This window comes from Peromyscus californicus, unplaced genomic scaffold (genome assembly GCF_007827085.1).
Source record: "Peromyscus californicus insignis strain IS unplaced genomic scaffold, ASM782708v3 Scaffold_6__1_contigs__length_162567912, whole genome shotgun sequence".
Lineage (NCBI taxonomy): Eukaryota > Metazoa > Chordata > Mammalia > Rodentia > Cricetidae > Peromyscus > Peromyscus californicus.
In genome coordinates, this window is record NW_026294584.1 from 3,609,150 (window position 1) to 3,625,254 (window position 16,105).

The 16,105-nt window shown below is 37.6% G+C and overlaps 1 protein-coding gene across 4 annotated transcripts in view; it reads left to right on the plus strand.

Annotated features, from left to right (window-relative positions):
• Phtf2 (putative homeodomain transcription factor 2) overlaps positions 1-16,105 on the plus strand; it is a 115,544-nt gene that overhangs the window by 29,248 nt on the left and 70,191 nt on the right. For all 4 annotated transcript variants that reach the window (XM_052719457.1, XM_052719459.1, XM_052719460.1 and 1 more), the window contains exon 2: positions 3,184-3,263. In XM_052719457.1, coding sequence (XP_052575417.1) covers positions 3,219-3,263 — 45 coding nt within the window. In that variant the 5' untranslated portion in view covers positions 3,184-3,218. The remainder of the gene's footprint in view (positions 1-3,183; positions 3,264-16,105) is intronic.

The window sequence follows — 16,105 nt, forward strand, 5'->3', positions numbered from 1 at the left end:
GAGATGGCTCAATGATTAAAAGCACTTGTCTCGGGTTTGGCTCTCAGCACCCACATGGTGGCTCACAACTGTTTTCAACTCCTAATTCCATAGGTATCGTGGCACACGCCTTTAATTCCAGCACTCAGGAGGCAGAGGCAGGTGGATTTCTGTGAGTTTGTTGTCAGTCTGCTCTACGTATTGAGTTCCAGGACAGCTGGGGCTATATAAAGAGCTGTTGTCTCTGAAAAACAAAATAAAATATACAAAAAAACCCCAGAAAACTGAAGGAAAAAAAATGCAATTCCCTAGGATCTGACACCCTCTTCTGGTCTCAGTGGGCAGCAGGCATTCACACAGTGCACATACATACATGCAAGCAAAGCACGCATACACATAAAATAAAGATAAATAAGTATTTAAAAGAATAAGTGGAGAAAAGATCAAGGAAGATATGTGATGTTGACCTCTGAGATGCATGTGAACACACATGGCTACAAACATGTACATTCAGCACGTCCACACAAAAGTTTCAGATTCTGTATTCAGGGTACCTGGTAAGTCTGTCTGTCTGTCTGTCTCCCTTTACCCCCATGTACATTCACTTCAATATAGTTTATCATTAAAAAAGTTATTTAACATGAACAGTTACAATAGAGATGATAAGCTTGGACTGTTCCAGAATCAAAGTTGGAAAGGCCTTAGTTTTCCAGAAAATCATTTGTTGTATATTAATTACTTTTGTTTACTAATTTAAAGTTGTTGTCTTTTTGCTTTTGCTGAGCTTTTTTACTTGTCTGAAACTCATTTATTGTGAGTGTGCTTTGTCAGAAGTCTGTCTCAGTGTGTTGTAAACCTGTGTTAAGGATCAGCCTGAGCTCCTCAATGTCACTGAAAAGTGTGGATACCGGAAAACGATGAAATGAGTTTGCACCTTACCAAAGGGGATTTAAAAACAAAAAAAAACCCAGAAAATTAAAGTTTTATTTTGTAGAGCTATATAACTAAACTTTAGGGAATCTTTTTATAACTAACAGTTGTTGGACATTTGACATTTATTTCTAAGTCCGTTTCCATGTTGCGGCTGCTGAGGTGGTGGAGTGGGTCAAGGCACTTGCCACACAAGCGTGACAACCTGAGTTCTAGTCCACAACCCGTGAAAAGGTAGAAGCCTGCCCATGAACATGTGGCCTGTGGACCCACAGTAAGAGTAAATAAAAACTTAAGTTCTTTATTAAAAACAAGAATGGACTCTTCATCTTATTTTGAGGCAGATGTTCTTATTTATATTGAGGGTTTTCTCTTTGTTTTGTTTAAATACTATTTTTATTATTTATGTTTATTTATTTATTGTGTGTGTATGTGTGTGCCATGGTGTACATGTCAACCTTAGAGGACAACTTGCTAGAGTCCATCCTTTCCTTCCGTCATGTGGATCTGTCATGTGGACTCAAATGGTCACGCCTGGGGGCTGAGCCCTCTTGCTGACCCTTGTATTATTATTTATATGTGAGTGTATATGGTGAGAGAAGTGAAGGCAATCTCAGAGGTGAACTTTGACATCTCTGAATATTGTGTATGTAGTTGAGAATTGACACTGTGATCTTATGAATTATCAGGTAGCTATTTTTATTTTTGCTGTCAACAAAGCCTCACTGTTTTCCTTTATTCAGTTGTTTTCCACATTAAAAGAAGCTGTAAGTATTTTCTTTTTATTGGATTGAAGAATTTTAAAATAGAAAAGTTAATTAAAATTGACATGTACTATTTGTTGTGTTCTGTGAAAGGTATGTGTATTATTTCTGGTGGGTAAGTAGGTACATGTATTTCTCCCTCTTTTATAAGGAAGGAAACCAAAGTCTAAAGAGCTTAAATGACTTCTCTGGTATTAAATAGTGGATATTGAAGCCAATATTTGAATCCTGATCTCTTGGTTTTGTGAGCCTTCTCCTTTCCATATGTTTAGTGATTTGACAATAATTTCAAAATACACTTTGCCTCGATTTGGCCAGTTAAAAGGTAGTCATTGATTCATTAGGAAAGGTAATAAAATATTTTTTTCTGTAGCTACCAAGAATACAAGCATTAAGTAAATCCTGCTTTAAATTTTAGAACTAATAATTTTATTATATTTAAATCCTGACATGTTCGAGAAGCCTGCATGCTCCCAAGAATGGATGTAACATTTGTAATGTTTAGTTTGCCTTGGCAAGCTAGCATTTCCTGCAGCTGCAGATCTGTGGCATGGGGGAGGAGGGGCTATAGAGGGTACTTTTCTCCCTCGATTTCCCTGAAGGCCTTTGAGGATGCTGGTTTGTAATGAGTGCTCTGCGCAGAGTCCACTTTCCTTAATACAAAACCAGAGGTGGTGTCTCTCCTGTCTTATGACTGGGAAAGGATCTTGGTGTTAACTGCTGTCAGTCTGAAAGTCATTGTAGGACTATGAAACAGAATATAAGAAAGATGGTAAATTTCTCAGTATCCACAAACTGTGATATCTGGCATGTTCTTAATATGTATTATTTCCATTTAATGTGCTTGTCTTGTCTTGTCTTGTTCGTTTGTTTGTTTTGGTTTTTCGAGACAGGGTTTGTCTGTTAAGCAATCCTGACTGTCCTGGAACTCACTCTGTAGACCAAGCTGGCCTCGAACTTACAGAGATCCACCTGCCTCTGCCTCCCAAGTGCTGGGATTAAAGGTGTGTGCCACCACTGCCCAGTGTGCTTGTCTTGTTGATGTGAGTTTGATTTTGTTTATTATAAAAATATATGATTCAAAATTCTGTCATTTCTCTCAAGCCATGTGTTAGCAGCAGTATTGACAGGAGGGCCTTGATAGAAACTAGAGAAAAACTGACTTGTTACTTTGTGAGTGAGTTAGTTTCCATTATATACTAGTTATAAGGATAAAATTTCCAGGATAGCCTGCAATATTCTGAAATTTATTTAAAAGATTTATTTTTCTTAGGTAGTAGTTGATTTTCTAATAATATTTAACTACTATATCCAGCCAGAAGCAACTTCTGTATTGTGACAGCTGGTTTTTGTTTCCTCGAGAGACTGCTGTGGAAACAGGAGTGAGGAGGGTGTAATCTAAGTGCAGTCACACAGCTTGACTTTGTGATAAACAGATGCTGTGTATGCATGCTGTTAGACTCCTGGACGGTGGAAAGAAAGTCATTCGCATGTTTTTCTCTCTGTACAGCTTAAAATGACGGAGGTGTGATCTCGGTGGAATAAATGGCGTCCAGAGTCACAGATGCTATAGTCTGGTATCAAAAGAAGGTGAGTTGATAGTTAAAGCTTTTCATTTTTTTAAGCATTTGAATCCCACACATTGATGTGTGTTTTATGCTATCAGTTTAAGCCGGATACTGCCTAACGACTAAATAGATTTTGAGGGTTTTAAGTGGAAGAGGAAGATTATGTTATTGTGATTTTCATTTACCTTATATTATCATTAAGTAAATTAGAAAAATAGTGCCTAAAACATCGTCCTCTAATTTTTACCATAAGGTGTCAAAGTAACTAGATTAATCCCTGCCGGTTATAATCTATTTCAGCTCTTCAGAGTTATACCTGTAAGTAGAATTATATAAAAATGGTCCAAGTTTTGTTGCTTTTTTTTTCACTAAAAGGAAGATTGTCAGAATTTAGCTCTTGTAAAAAGTCTAACAGCCTTAGCTTTTATTTTATTTTTTTCAGTGTTTGTGGTGAATTATATTTATTGTCACACATTAAAACATTTCTTTTGATTCTTGGGAATACCCAGTATTGAACCCCATGGCTTTGTACTTATAAGGCGAATATTCAACCATTTAGTCACGTTTGCAGTCCTTAAAAACAGTGATGCTTTAGTCCTCAATTTTTTATTAAAAATATAATTATATATTTAAGCTTTTTCTATGTGAAGGAAACTAGACAAGTTTTAAAATTTTTGAATTGGTGTTATGATAATTAAAACATTTTAAATATGAGACAAATCTGAGAATATAGTCTGTTTCGGTGCTGTGTTATTTGATTCTTGGTAAAATATACCACAGATATACAGATATATAATATCATGTTTTCCATACAAAGTTCTTAATTGGAAGTATTGATGTTGACATGTAAATTGGTTTACTCTTCTGGTTCTGTATTAGTTTCAGCTTTACTTTTAAAGTTCTAATCAGTTTAAACATAAATTCTCAAAAACTAGAAATGAAAAATTAAATAAATCCATATATACATATTCACACACATACACACACAGGACACGGATACTTCAAGATGTACTAAATAAACTTGTTTTCAAAAAAATATTTTGAGTCAGGCGTGGTAGCGCATACCTTTGATCCTGGCATTTGGGAATCAGAGGCAGGCAGATCTCTGTGAGTTCACTGCCAGCCTGGTTTATAGAGTGAGATCCAGGTCTGCCATGGTGACAGAATGAAACCCTGTTTCAGCAAACACAAATAGATGAGTTTTTCAAGGTTTTCTAAGTTCTACTTAGAAATGTTTTATAAACATTTTCTCTACCTGGCTTGTTGTGTGGAACCTTTCGAGTTCCACTGAAGATTATTTATGGAACATACTTGGCTAAACCCTCCCATATATTTAGCAGAGTGACACTGCTCTTGTCTGAGGGTAACTCGTTTAGATGTTTGGACATGTGCAACTTAAACAGTCTAACACAGTTGTCACAGTGTCATGAGTTACACCAGCACATTGAATTACATGCTTTCTATGTGGGAGTAGCAAAACAAATTGACTTTTAAATTTAGTTTTCTTAAAGAAAAACACATGAACACTTTCAGAGATTATTGCTTTAAGGCTTATTATAAAAAATAAATAAATAAAATGAAGCCCTAATACTCAGTACCTTTTCCCCTTCTTTACCTAGGTACTTAGTTCTGTTCCCTAGAGGCAGTAATTTTTAATTTTTTATAGCTCACTGGCTCTCAAGCCAAAGTCTGCCATTCCATAATCATCATAGGGGTTTCAGTAGAGGGATTGCAAATGCTGGGTGTGAGAGTTTAGTTTTCATAATTACTTTTGGAGGATATTGCCCTTCGTGGATGGGATGTAGATAAGCAATGTCACATAATGCTCCAAATTAGGATTGGCAGACCTTTATATAAAGAGCTAGGTAACAAATATTTTAGCTTTTGAAGTTGTAAAGTTTTTTTATCATAGTTACTCAGCTCAGCCATTGTTGTATAAAAGCAGCCGTAAGACAGTGTCATGAGTTAGTGTGGTTTTGCTTGCTTTCTCATAAGACATAACTTGCAAAAACTTCTAGAGTTGACCTGTAGACCTCAGTTGCTAAATTGTGCTTGATGACATCTCATATCACACAATGCAGCAGTGCACTACCTGTCTATCTTGTCTTTTCTTGGTCATTTTATTGTAATGTTACTTATTGATTTATGACTATATGATAAATTTTTTGTTTTTTGGGTTTTTTTTATTTGTTTGTTTTAATAAGCTCTCCCTGAGTATTCTACTGTTGACCAATGACTAAAAGTTCTGGTTAAATGTGTTCATTATTTACATGATATTGTGTGTGTGTGTGTGTGTGTGTGTGTGTGAGAGAGAGAGAGAGAGAGAGAGAGAGACTTATAACAGTGCCCTATAATACACTGTAACAATATTTCCAGTGTGTATGATTTATTTTTTGGCTTGGTTTTTCAAATTCATCTTTGAAGCCTCTGATGAAACTGTAACATTTCCTTTCATTGCAGTCATTCACATTTGTGCTTTCTTTTGCTTCCTTGGGAATGATTTTTTCCTAGAACTGTATGTACTCCTGTAGGATGCTTTCCAGTATTGTGCGTGTTGAAGTATAGCTTGAGAATTCCCCTCACAGTTCCTCATTCAGACAGGTTTGTTTTTGAAACGGAAGCCTTTTAAAAGTGCTGTAGTACTTCAGAAACCTTGAGAACTTGATACATGCTGATTATTTGAGCATAGACAATTATTTCTTTGAATTCCAATTAGCACTTTTTTCAGATGGATCAGATAATGATTCTTAACATATTTTCAGGCATAAGTCCCTCTGAAATAGTGACTAAGAATATAATTTTTGGAAGACTGTATTTACACATATGAAATGTCACATTTGATATGGAATGCTGTTTAATATGTCCTGGAATATATAGCTTAAACATTTAGTATTTTAACAGTTTGCTTTTCTAACTATCATTAAGTAGATTCACTTACACTGGCATCCCTACTCTAAATAAAATTCAACACATTCACCTCACTTCCTTGGATGGTTGGTTGTTGCACTCACTTTAGAGACTCTCTTCCCTCATGGAAAATGGTACCATCTTCATGTTTTTGTTTGAGTGCTACATATTAATTAGCTGCAAAGGCCATTACTCAGCTCATGAGCTGTTTTGAACTTGAACTCTAATGTCAGATGTGAAATTTCCAGGAGGAAATTAAAGAAGACACTTTAAACTATTATAAATGTTTATAGAAAACAAAATTACATGTGAGGGGTCTTTGTGCAAGGTTTCTTTATAGTCTGGTTTTCACCTTCATTTAATGCTATATAGTCATCACAGTCCTGAACAGTGTGAAAGTTCCTGTTGTTAAAATAGTGTTTAGTTACCTTGCAGGAACAACTTACCAACACAAAGGACAACAGGAGAGAAGCAGACAGTTTCAGGTTAATAATGGACAGTTGAATGTTGTAAAACTATTCTTTCATATTTGTATTTCTTATTTCTGAGGTGAGAGACTTTTATCTTTGAGAAGGAATCCTAAATATCAAGCCAAAGGTAATTGACACACTATTACTTTTAAAAGATCCAATGATAGTAAGTGGTGGTTTGAAAGAAAATGGCCCCCATAGGCTCATAAGGAGTGGCACCATTAGGTGGTATAGCCTTGTTGGAGTAGGTGTGGCCATGTTGGAGGAAGTGTGTTACTGGGGACAAGCTTTGATGTCTCAGAAGTTCATGCCTGTGTAGTGGCTCGCTGTTTCTTCCTGCTGCTTGTGGATAGAGATATAGAACTCTCAGCTCCTTCTCCAGTACATGTCTGCCTTCATGCCACCATGCTTCCCACCATGATGATAATGGACAAAACCTCTGAACCGTAAGTCAGCTCCAAGTAAATGTTTTTCTTTGTAAGAGTTGTCATGGTCATTGTGCCTCTTCACAGCAATAGAACACTGACTAAGACAATAAGGTTCTATGAATGTATAGGTCAAGTTAGAGAAAATGAAGTTGTTTTCAGGAGATAAATATATAAAAGACGGTTGATATACAAATACCCCTTACTAACTAACATTATAAACAGGTAATATATGGGAACTAAAGACTTGAAGAACAGTGGCTGACAATAAAACATGCTTGAATTTTTTTTTTAGAGACTTATTTTTATGTGTTTGTATGTGCCTCTCTGTTGTTTTATATGTGAATGCTATGTATGTATTCCACATGTGGTACCCATGAAGACCTGAAGACTGGACTCCATGTATGTGGTTTTGAGTTACTTGATGTGGGTGCTGGGAACCCAGCTTGGGTTCTTCTGCAAGCTCAGTATACACTTTTAACTGCTAAGTCATCTCTCAAGTCCCACAGCTCTGTGGCTTTTAATGTTTGTCAAGAGTAGGATTCATTTATTAACTTAAATTATCCTAAGTAACATGAACTTGACTGGTAACTGGCATTAATTATAAATGGTTGGGGACTTTAAATCCTCTACGTTGTTAAGTCAGAATGTGTAAATGTACCTTGTATGTGTACAAGTGCACAGGCATCTGTGAGTGTTTTCATGTGTGTATGTAAGTGCAATTATAGTGTATTTCAGAGTGGTAACTTGCACAGTATCATACAGATGATTAAGAATATTGTCTCTGTTGTCAAGTCCCCAAACTATTGCTATTATCTTCTACATGATCTTTCTTGTTAAGTTTTTTTTTAAAATGAACACAACACAAACTATTGGTTTAAAAGCTAAAACATGTAGAATGGTTAGGCTTACCTCAATGTTGACTGAATCCCAACTCCAGAGCACTACGAGATGTGTGTGCCTGCTTCTTTTTCCTACTCAGCTTCTCTAGAGTTAGTGTTTCTTCACCACACAGAACATATGTGTGTTTTGGGGGCCAACCTAGAGGCACCTCTGGGCTCTTCTGTTTCTCTGGGAAGAAAGGATATATGGAGGCCTGGGATACATTGGGTTTTCAACTCAAGACTTTTCTCACTGTTGGAAGAGCTTCAACTTGGCTAGAAAATTTTGTTGTCCATAGTCCCTAAACAAGAGGATGGATATCTAAAGTCTGAGAGGAGAGAACCCTCAGTTACTTTAAACTGATGATGGTATTCTGTCTCTCTGCTAATGATTGGTTTATCTCAGGGCATGTGTGTTGGGGGATATTCCATCATGCTGTGAACCCCGAGTTTGCATTTGTGTTAATTAAATAAAATTAACCTTGGGTTAGGAGGCTGAGTTAGCAACTAGTTGACAGAAAGTAATTGTAGAGCATCAGAGGGCATCTGGAGGAGATAGAGACTCCCGAAGTAGTAGGGAGGGATTTGGAATGGCACAACATTTTTTATTTGGCAGAGTGGAAGGACGCTGTCTTTGGGAGATGCTAGCAAGGAGAGAAGGTTAGCTAGGTGCTCCTCAGCCTCTCTGAACTAGCAAGTCTTCACCCCAGCCTTTGATTCTTGAGTCTTATTTGTAAATAGAACCATAGAGATTTAGTTAACGTTACCTTTAGTGGCAGCAGCAGAGCCAGTCTACCAGAACAGAATTCCCACAGCTGCAGCCTGAGTGGCTGGACCACTGCCAGAGGAGCAGGCCAGGAACTATGGAGTCACAATTGCTGGCTGAAATAGCAGTAGGTTAAGGTGCAGCCACTGTGCCGCAGTTAAAACAGCACGTGTACTGATTTTGACTAATAAAACACGAAGGAAGCCTTCTAAGAAAAGGCTTTGATTTCTTAAAAAGAAAACCAACAGCAATAATAATAGTAAAACACATACAATGTTTGCTATATACCAAGGTGATTTACTTATGTTAGCTAAGTAAATGAAATGGAGGATGTCTCATCTTTGGACTTTTTTGCTGTGGGATGTTCTCTATGCTGTGAATGTGTTGCTCTGTTTGGTTAATAAATAAAGTGCTGATTGGCCAGTAGCCAGGCAGGAAGTATAGGCGGGACAAAGAGAGAGGAGAATTCTGGGAACAGGAAGGCTAAGTCAGAGAGACGCTGCCAGCCGCCAAGATGAGAAGCAGATGTTAAGATACTGGTAAGCCACGAGCCACGTGGCAACTTATAGATTTATAGAAATGGGTTAATTTAAGATGTAAGAACTAGATAGCAAGAAGCCTGAGCCATTAGGCCAAACGGTTTAAATAATATAAGTGTCTCTGTGTGTTTGCGGGACTGGTGGGTGAGAGAGATTTGTCCAGACCATGGGCCAGGCAGGACCAGGAGATAACCCCAGCTACATTTTTTTGGATAAAATTCTGCTGTCATAAGACTTTTATAATGATCTTGTTCCCATAGAATTTGCCAACAAATTAAAAATAGCTAATTTGAATGATGAAGAGAAATGGAGTTTCTCAAGACTTTGTAAGCTACAGCATTAACTCTAGAAGTGTCCTACTTCTGATCTTCTTTTTGTGTAAGATAATAAGTTAGTTTTTTATTTTATATTATTATTTATTAAGATACCTTCTTACTATGTAGCCCTGACTGGCCTGGAACTTGCTGTGTAGATCAGGCTAACTCACAGATCTGCCTGCCTTTGCCTCCTGAGTGCTTGGACTAAAGGCATAAGTGGCACTACCACCTGAGCTATCAGTCTTAAAACTATTAGTTACCTTCTAGTGAGATGTAAAAAGAAATTAAAATATCTTCCAGTACTCAACAGTTTCTCTAATGATCTTGTCTGTGTTACACATAATCCTTCCATTGGCAGAAAGTTGAGTATGTGGCTAAGGCAAGGTCAGAAGTGGTGTTTGACTCTGGCAGCAGTGATGAGTCCAGATGCTCAGCAGCCCAGGCTGGTATACAAAGACTCTTGTGCTTCTTTTGTCGAAGAAGTAGACGGCTGAGTTGTCGAACAGCCTGGGGAATGTCTGCATGGTTCTGGTTAACTTGCTTACCTTATCTGAATTTTGCTCTTTATGCATCTAAAGGAATGGCGATATCATCTTTTGTATTTATAGATGAACTGATGGCAGCACAGTGCCAAACATGTTGCATCTTCTGGAAAGGTTCGCTCTCTCATGATCACGATTCCTTCTTCATATTGGCCAGTATTGTCAGGGGAATTGCTCTCCCAAAGTGGCTGGGATCCTGTTAGATGGCTTAAGAAGCTGAAAATGATCTTTACTTGTTAATGAGAACTCTAAAATATCAGGCTTCTGTACCCAGTACTAGGACAGTGGCATTGAGTTGATGTTTGCTCTGTAACCGTTATGCAGCCAAGTCACGGTTAAGTGTTATTTTAAAACCTCAACTGTGTCTGTTTCAGTTACAGTCATGACAGTCCAAAAATATGACTTATCTTAGCAGAAATAGTTTAATCTAGTTCCTATAATATTTGCCTTTTCACTTAGGATTTTTTTTCCCTATGTTTTTGTCAAAGTTCTTAATTTTTATCCACATGCACCAGTTTGGGTATCTCTAGCCTAAATAATTTGGGTTTTAGCTTTATTTGTTTATGAGGAAAACATGAGCTCTAGTCAGTTGACTTTGAAATGTCTAGTTCCTAGTATCTTGTAAATGTGGGCTGAAAGCCCAATCACACAACTGTAATCAACCCAAGGTCAGCTCTGCTGTCTTATTCTGGAGAGCATTTTTTTAATTTATTGTATTTTTGTGGAGTGAGGTGTATGCCATGGTGTGGGTGTGGAGGAAAGAGGATAGTTTTTGGGAGTCAGTGGTCTCCTTCCATGGAGATGGAATTCAGGTCATTGACCTTAGCAGCAAGTACCTTTAGGACCACCTTGCTGGTCTCTGAAAATGCTTTATGTAATTCACGTTTAATTTGAGTTTTTAACTTCTTTTTTTTTTTTTTTTAGCACATTTACTTTAATAACAATTTTGATGGTGATGTTGGTAGTGGTGATAATGAAGTTACCAACTATACTTTCGTATAGCATTTTCTCTCAGAGAGCTTCTCTCTATGTACTTACTGTCTTAAGAAATGTGTATAAAATAATTCCTATAATAAACCTCATGGCTGTTGTAGAGGCTGCACTAGCGGGTGGGAATTCTGAGAAGGCAGAGTACGTCATCTCAGTAAAGTACTGCCTATACCTCCTTCTTTAGTGTAGCTGTGTGGACCCACCTTCCTGAGGGGTGGTCCTTCTCCAGGTCATTGACCTGCTCAACTGGAATGTTAGGTCTCTGCCCAGTTTAAAGATTTCTTCATATTGACCAGAAGTTTTCCCTTATTGGACCTTTACTGCTGTTGTACCATTTTTTATTTGTGTTTGTGCAGTGTATATCCTTGGTTTGGGTTTGTTTGTTTGTTTGTTTGTTTGTTTTTTGGAGACAGTCTACTGCCTTGGAACTTGGCTAAGTAGCCTAGACTGGCTGATTAGCCAGACTTAGCCATCTTAAAGGATGTGCTAGGGTTCCGAGGATGCAGAGCAGGTTTTCATTGCTTTCAAATCAAGTACTTTAATGACTGAGCTATCGTCCTGGCCACCACTTAGCTTTTCTTTTTTAAGTGGACCTCAAGTCAGCAACTCAAACAATCATTTTTAAAATCAAACCTTCTAACTCAGTACAATCCAGAGATATACTGATTTAATACATGCTGAGAGAGAGAGGAGGGGGGAGGGAGAGAGAGAGAGAGAGAGAGAGAGAGAGAGAGAGAGAGAGAGAATGAGAGAGAGCGAGAGAGCGAGATAGATGATGGTAGGAAAATGTCAAAAGTTTTTGTTTTTAGAAATTATAACATCGTGTTTTCATAAAGAGTAGAAAACTGTTTGTGTAGTTCATAACACAAATAGCAGTGAGTGGCAGGACAGCATACACACTGCACATTGCACGTGTGTGTTCAGAACCAAGGCTGCAGTGAAGTTGTGTGTGCAGCACCTGGGAGTGCTGCCAGGAACACCTTGGATCCATATGTGTTTGAATCAGGTCTTGGTTGTTGTATACTCAGAAGCCTTTCATTGTTGCTAGTGTTTTGTGACCAGCCCCACCGTTGAAGGGGCTGTGTTCTGTGGACTGTTTTTGTTGACAGGTCCTACCATACTCCTCCTTTCTTTCCTCCTGCTGTCTTGCCTGAGGGTATCACACTCCTAGTTGAGGGTACCTTTGGCTAGAGTCTTTTTACTGAAGAATCAAACTTGGAGAGGCAGTGTGCACTGGAAGCTACCCTTTCTGGCTCATTGTGGTAGCTCATGCCTATAGTCTGAGACAAGAGGACCCCTCCGAGTTCCTGGGCTGCCTAATGAGACCTTGCCTTTAAAAAATAATATTGTCATCACCAACAGCAAAACTACACAAACAAGTAACCCCCCAATCCAAACAACAAAAAGTTATTCGGGTTATGTTTACAGACAAAAAACAGAGAGATTAAAAGATTAGGGAGTTAATTTTCTTGCCTTTTAAAAGGCCCAGTCTAGAGATTTTTGTCAACTACATCATGAATTGCAGAATTTTTCTTTTTGAACTAGTAGGTCTTGTACTTGGTGCACATAGCAAAGCAACTCTTGTGGGTAAAGAAAGTGGAAAAATAAACCCTGAGCCTATTCCCCAGCAATAGCCTTCTGGGCTATTACCCAGCAGCATTTCCAGAGTCAGACAGGCATATGCATTACCCCTGAGTCTGAAGGTCCCAGGTTAAGGAGAAAATATTAATGGAAGATGTAAAAATTTATTTTTAAGGTCTTTGAGGCATCGTGTTCAGATCTACCTATATGTGAAGTATTAAAGATTTAAGGTACTATTTTTGTTTTGTCTTGTTTTTGAGACAAGGTGAGCCCAATCTAGCCTGTAACCTCACTACAGTCTAGAATGGCCTCAAACTTGCAGTGTCTTTATGCATCTGTCTCCTAAGTGCTAGGATGTCAGATACAAGTATGTGCCTTAAATTTATCTTATACTCTTAAGGAATTGAGTATTTAGTAAACATCTTAGTGTCTAAGAAGTAGGAATTCCTTCGTCTGTAGTATGTAACTTTTTGACATGCTATAGACATTTGCTGATGATTTTTTTGGGTGATAATTATTTTATTAAGAAGTACTTAGCCAGGCGGTGGTGGCGCATGCCTTTAATCTCAGCACTGGGAGGCAGAGGCAGGTGGATCTCTGAGTTCGAGGCCATGGAGTGAGTTTCAGGACAGCCAGGGCTACACAGAGAAACCCTGTCTTGGGGAGGGGGACCCTCCAAAAAACAAACAAGTATTCATTTGACCACAGCAGTTGCCTAGCAAAGTAGTTGTTTTCACAGGAGTGAGAATACCCAAGAAATGATATAACTGGAGTAAAGAAAAGAGAATTGAATGTATTTAATGAATACACAACTCCAGAAAGAGAACTAAGAAATGGTTTGACTTGAATAGAGTTGAGTTTATTCAATGGGCAAAACTTACAGTTTTTGAAAAAAAAAAATTCTGTGACATACTAGAAAACTAGTCTTGAACTTTTAAAATTCTCTGAATAAATTTAAAACAGAGACTGTAGTCAAGGTTAGAGAATTTGCCAACTAAATTCCAAATATCTTGCAGTCAATTTATCTTTAACCATGGTAACAGACATAATGGTGAAGTAATTTGGTAAACTACCAATTGACAGCCTAAAATTAGGCCAGTGTGCCAGCTTTGAAAAGGGCTGGAAAGAGACCAAACCACTGTTGTTAAACTGTTATAGTCCTAGAAAAAAGTGACATTTATAAATGCTATTTACAGGATAACTTAGATGCTAAATTGCTTTCTGGAATCGCCCATGGTATTTATTGAAAGAAAAGCTGTTGATTGACTACTGAGCATCGAGTCACAGAGAATAAAACACTCACAGTAGACACTGAAAGTTTCCTGTTTTAACCTTTACACAGAATGCAGGGTTTATCTTGCCCGTGAACAGTTTTGCTTTAGTTTTCTTTCTTGCTTTTGTTATCTTTACTCCTGTGATGAAGTAGAATTATAAAGACATCAGATATATGTTAGGCACAGTGGCGCACACCTTTAGTCCCATCACTCAGGCAGAGGCAGGTGGATCTCTGTGAGTTCTAGGCCAGCCTGGTCTACAGAGCTGCATTCCAGGAGAGCCAGGGCTGCACAGAGAAACCCTGTCTCAGAGAGAGAGAGAGAGAGAGAGAGAGAGAGGAACAAGAACAGATAAATGAATAAAGAAAATGTGTCGTGTATACGAAATGGAATGTTGTGCAGCCAGAAAGAAAACTGAAGTCATGATATTTCCAGGAAAATTAATGTGATTGGAAATTATTATGTTAAATGTAATCAATCAGATTCAGATAAATACCACATTTTCTCTTAAAATCAGAACCTTGATATCTATGTCTATGTATGTATGCATCTTTATATGTGAGTATGTATTTATATATAAATATGTATTTATATATTTGTATATAGGTTATGAAGCAATTAATAGAAAGGGGATCTTGAGAGTAGAGGAAGAGATCTCAGGAGAGTTGGGAAATCGAGAGAGTAATGGAGTGTATGTAATAAGAAAACATGGGTTGAGACTAACTGGAGAAGAAAAGGAACCAGTGAGAGGAAGGTAGAATATAGGAACAAAAAGAAAAGAGTATAATGGCACATATGCTTGAACACACCATGATGAAATCAGTTATTTTTATTCTAGCCCCCAAAATCAAAAGATGAAATGAGACATATTTTGATGGTATATGAAGAGAAACAGTAAGGTGGTCTTTTAGAAATTATTCTAGAATTCTAAAATGCGAGATTTTGTCTTATTTTTCTAGTTTTCAAACTAATATATAGCAGGCTGTAATTTTAATTACTGTTTTTTTTTTCTGTCTGCTTTGACCTTTTTATATGGCTTATTTTTATTTACTAGTAGAAAACTTGGGGAGAAATTACCAGGGAGCCTCATTACTTTAATGTAGCTAAAATTCAATATTTAGTTTTATCAGTAGGCTTTAATTTTAGTATTTTATTGCCAAGACACCGTTTCATGGTAATAATACCCCTGCAAGCTTTATGTTAATGTATATTGAAATGTCATTCATAGCAGGCATATATGTGTCAGACACAGTCTTTTTATTTCCAGAAAGCTCTGAAGCATGGAGGAATCAGATGTAAATGTGTTGTTCCTTGTGGTAAGCACTACACTACAAGTCATACCGATACTCAAATGTCCTGCTGGTCACTGTTTTATCATCCCTTTAATCTCCTAATGTATCTCAAGTCTGCCATGGCCACTTTAGTACTCCTTTATACTTGCAATAGTTGTTTCTCTTCACCCCTGCTCCCAGATGGCTTATTGTAAAAACAGTGTCAAGTCCAAGTTTCTTCACACAGCTTTCAGGACTTTTTCTGATGTAATTCTACATAGATTTACATATATTTATATGTATGTCTTTTATTAACTCATACACAATTACTTGTTTCTTGGTTTGTTGGAGTAGTAAGACAACATTTACCACAATAGAACTTGTCAAGGTGAGCCTGTAAATACTCCAGCATCATTTTTATCATTTGGGTGCTCTGGAAAAAGGGAATCATTTTGCCATTTTCACCATTTTACAATAATTGAGGGAGCACTAAGCTCCTTTCTCTTAAATTTATCTTGGGAATGGTATAAATCTCCTTAGCACCACCAAGAAGTCTCAAAGCAGTGTGAAGAGTTGACTCTTAGACAAAGTACATTACCTTCAGGTTGCTTACCAGCAAAGATGAGTGTCAGCTGATCAGGAGCAATTCTTTCTTTATCCTGGACCTCAGCCTCTACATCTTCTTAGTATCCCAGGGTTCTACTTCCAGTGTGATTGCCCTTCCCAAAGGCGTTTCTGTGAAACTCTTTGCCTGCCACCTAACTGGTGGGTAAGACAGCTTCAGCTGGAGCTATTGTCTCATTACATACCGTGGCTGAATCGTGAAGTCTGGCCATGTGGTTTGTCTTTGGTATTTGAACTGGCACTCTGCTTTTTATTTTTTAAAATGGCTAATTCATCT